The sequence below is a fragment of the Geospiza fortis genome, unplaced genomic scaffold (genome assembly GCF_000277835.1).
Source record: "Geospiza fortis unplaced genomic scaffold, GeoFor_1.0 scaffold61, whole genome shotgun sequence".
In the NCBI taxonomy this organism is placed as follows: domain Eukaryota; kingdom Metazoa; phylum Chordata; class Aves; order Passeriformes; family Thraupidae; genus Geospiza; species Geospiza fortis.
The window spans coordinates 24,183-27,558 of record NW_005054430.1 but is presented as its reverse complement, the minus strand read 5'-3'; the positions used below and the strand labels follow the sequence as shown (position 1 = coordinate 27,558).

The 3,376-nt window shown below is 43.2% G+C and overlaps 1 protein-coding gene across 1 annotated transcript in view; it reads left to right on the top strand.

Moving 5' to 3' along the window:
- Positions 1-3,376, top strand: part of PLXNA4 (plexin A4) — a gene marked incomplete at its 3' end in the record, with an annotated part of 240,172 nt that overhangs the window by 219,429 nt on the left and 17,367 nt on the right. The window contains exon 3 of the mRNA XM_031061881.1: positions 2,924-3,055. Within this exon, the coding sequence (XP_030917741.1) occupies positions 2,924-3,055 (132 nt within the window). The remainder of the gene's footprint in view (positions 1-2,923; positions 3,056-3,376) is intronic.

Genomic DNA, 3,376 nt, shown 5'->3' with positions numbered 1-3,376 from the left:
GGGGGTATTTGGTGTGTTTGGAGCAGAGCCCCAACAGGGAGCCTCCTGTGCTCCTCAGCCTGCAGCTCCTCCTGCCTGCTTCCTTTCCCCTGCCTGGCCTAAGGAGAATGACTCAACCCAAGCCTCTTGGCATCTTTGCCCTTGACCTCATGGATGATTTCCATCAGGGTCCATTTTCAAGAAGGAGGAACTCAGAGGAGCTGAATTTCCCTGTGAGGGGCCACAGAAATGAGCAATGCCCCTGCTCCCAGGCAGCCAGAGCTGGTGGGAGTCAGGGATGTTCAGTGCTGGGGTTTAGGCTCTGAATTCTTTGTGTGTCAGTGATATTCAGCGCTGGGCTTCAGCCCCTCAATTCCCTGTGTTTCAGTGATGTTCAATGCTGGGCTTCAGACCCTGAATTTTTTGTTTCAGGGATGTTCAGTGCTGGGCTTCAGACTGAATTCTTTGTGTGTCAGTGATGTTCAATGCTGGGCTTCAGACTCTGAATTCTTCATGTTTCAGGAAAGTTCAGTGCTGGGCTTTACGCCCTGAATTCTTTGTGTTTCAGTGATGTTCAGTGCTGGGATTCAGTCCCTGACACCTTGGTGCATCAGGGATGCTCAGTGCTGGGCTCGATGCCCTGACCTCTGTGTGTGCTGATGTTGGACGTGTGTTGCTCTCATCAGCAGCTCCATCAAGATGACAAATTAACTGCAAATCCTCCGCTGTCATTGGAGCAGCCCAGCAGCCAAGGCCAGCACGTGCTCCCACTTCTGGGGAGTCTGATGGATAACAGTAGGATCTGAGCATCCCTGAGCACCCTCCACACCCTTTGCTGGCACAGAGAGCCCCTCTAAGTCCTTTCTGCTTCATTTTCCTTATCTTTCCTGGGGAAATAATATTCCTTTGCTGTCCCACAGCAGGTGAGTAGATCAAGGAAGGACAAAGATAACAATCTGTATATCACTGCTGTCCTTTACTCATACAGACTTTCCAGACCCTTTATCATTCCCTCTGCTCCCTTCTCTTTGACTTTCCAATACAGAAGATGATTCAGGCTCAGTTTCTTGGCTGAGAGGTTGATGCAGAAGGAGCAAGCTCAAGGGCTGTGCCAGGGAATAGTGGGAACAGGTCTTGACACCATAAGTTCTCCACAGCTTGTTATTTCCCTTGGATGGGAAGGGTGCTTTTTGCTCAGCTACCCAGCTGCAGGCTGGGAATCTTTGGTCAGGAAGGAATGGAGATAGTGTGGGGCAGGAGGAAGATCTACAACTTTGTTTCTTTTAGGGAAAGGTGCTGTGGTGTTTGTGTTGCTGCAGGATGGAATATTTTCAGGCAATGAAAGGCAACACAGGGGGAACAGAGGGAGATAAGGAATGTGGAAACATGAAACATGTTTCATGAAACATGAAGCATGTGGAAACATGAAACTCTGAAACATGACTGTGGGGTTTGCTGCTGTACAGATCTTCACAAGGTTCAGGAGAACTCCTGAGAACAGCTGTTTTATCATGACTTGCTCTATATTGGAAGGAATTGCAAACCTTCTCCAGCTGCTTTTGAGCCCAGACTCTAGAAATTGTTTTTAAGCAGGCAAAGAAAAGTCTGTAATTTTCTGCATTTGCTTCTGCATCACTGCATCACTGTCAGGGACAGACTGGGACTGTGTCTGGTTCCTCCTCATAATCCCAGTTATTGATGTCCCTAAGTGACACCCTGTTATGAGAGGTGTCTGGAATCATAAGGTGCCACACTGGTGCAGGACTGATTTCAATACCTGATATATGCAATCAGCAAGAGAAATAGTATGTGTTGCACTGAACACTATGCAATAATAAATTGACTCCTGGAACATTAGCAATAAGAGCAATAATATTATCTGAGTGGCATTCCAGTGAGTCACTCCTGCAGATTTGTGTGGTTTTTTATCTTCTGCTCATCACCACCACAGATCTTTCCCTCATTGCCATCATTTTGAATGTGGTGGATTTGTCCAGGTGGTGACAGGAGGGCAGTGACAGTGCCAGATAAAAGCCAGCAGGCTCTGCATTGTTCTTACAGTGCTTTTGTGTTGATGGGACCAGCAGAAGTGATGAAATCTGCTTTGTCCTTTTGGTGGGGAGGCTGGGAAAAGTTCACTTTTTGTTGACAGTTGTTGTCTGAAAGACCTGGGGCACAATGCATTTGTCCAGTGATTATTTTGTATATATATAATATATATTGTATATTTATTTATTTATATATATATCTATATATACATATGTAATATATATATGTGTATATATAGATAGATATGTATATATAGAAATAAATATACTATATATTCTATATTATATATTGTATTAAAATATATATAATAATACAATCTATTATATATTGTACTATAATATATAATATATATTATATATATCTACAGATATACACATCTATTTTTGATAATATATAATATATGCATATAGTATAATGTGTATATATCATATATAATGTATAATTATGTCTAAAAATAAAGATATAAAATATACAAAGTATAACTAATATAAATATAATTAAACATATAACTACAAACATAAATAAACATGAATAAACATATGAATATAAATTTAAAAATAAATATGTAAATATATAAAATATATAAATATATATATAAAGGGTTTTTTTTGTATATATTATAAGCAGATATACATTACTGTGAGGATAGTGAGAGAGAAAGTTTCCCAGAGAAGCTGTGGCTGTCCCTGGATCCCTGGCAGTGTCCGGATTGGACAGGGCTTGGAGCAACCTGTGATGGAGGAAGCTGTCCCTGCCCATGGCAGAAGGTTGGAATGAGATGGTCTTTAAGGTTCATTTCAACACAAATCATTTTGTGGTTCTTTAATTATTTGTTTTCAGTGGAAGGAGGGAAAAATCCTCATGTTCTCCCTCTGTTCTTGTTGTTCCTGCACAGATCCGTGTGGATGGCACCGCCAAGAACACGCTGGAGTACGAGATCGTGCAGGTGGTGGACACTGGCCCCATCCTCCGGGACATGGCCTTCTCCATGGACCACGAGCACCTCTACATCATGTCTGAGAAGCAGGTAAGGAACTCCAGGAGCTCGTGCTGCTTTATAGACCTTTCAGCTCCATCCTGCTGTGGACATCAGGGTGCTCATGATTTCTGCCAGCGACCACACTTCCCACAAGGATGGGCTCTGTTGTCGATCTCGGGGTTTTTATGCCATAAACCCGTGGCATTTACATACTCCTGTGATATTGAAGGGCCAGGGGCACAGAACTCAAGGGGCAGGAACCACCCCTAGAGTTGTTTTGTCCTGCTGGCTGCTGGACAAGGAGTTGCTGCTGCATTGTTCTCCATTCCCACCCAAACTGTGGCTGCATCTTCCCCCGAACCACGGAAG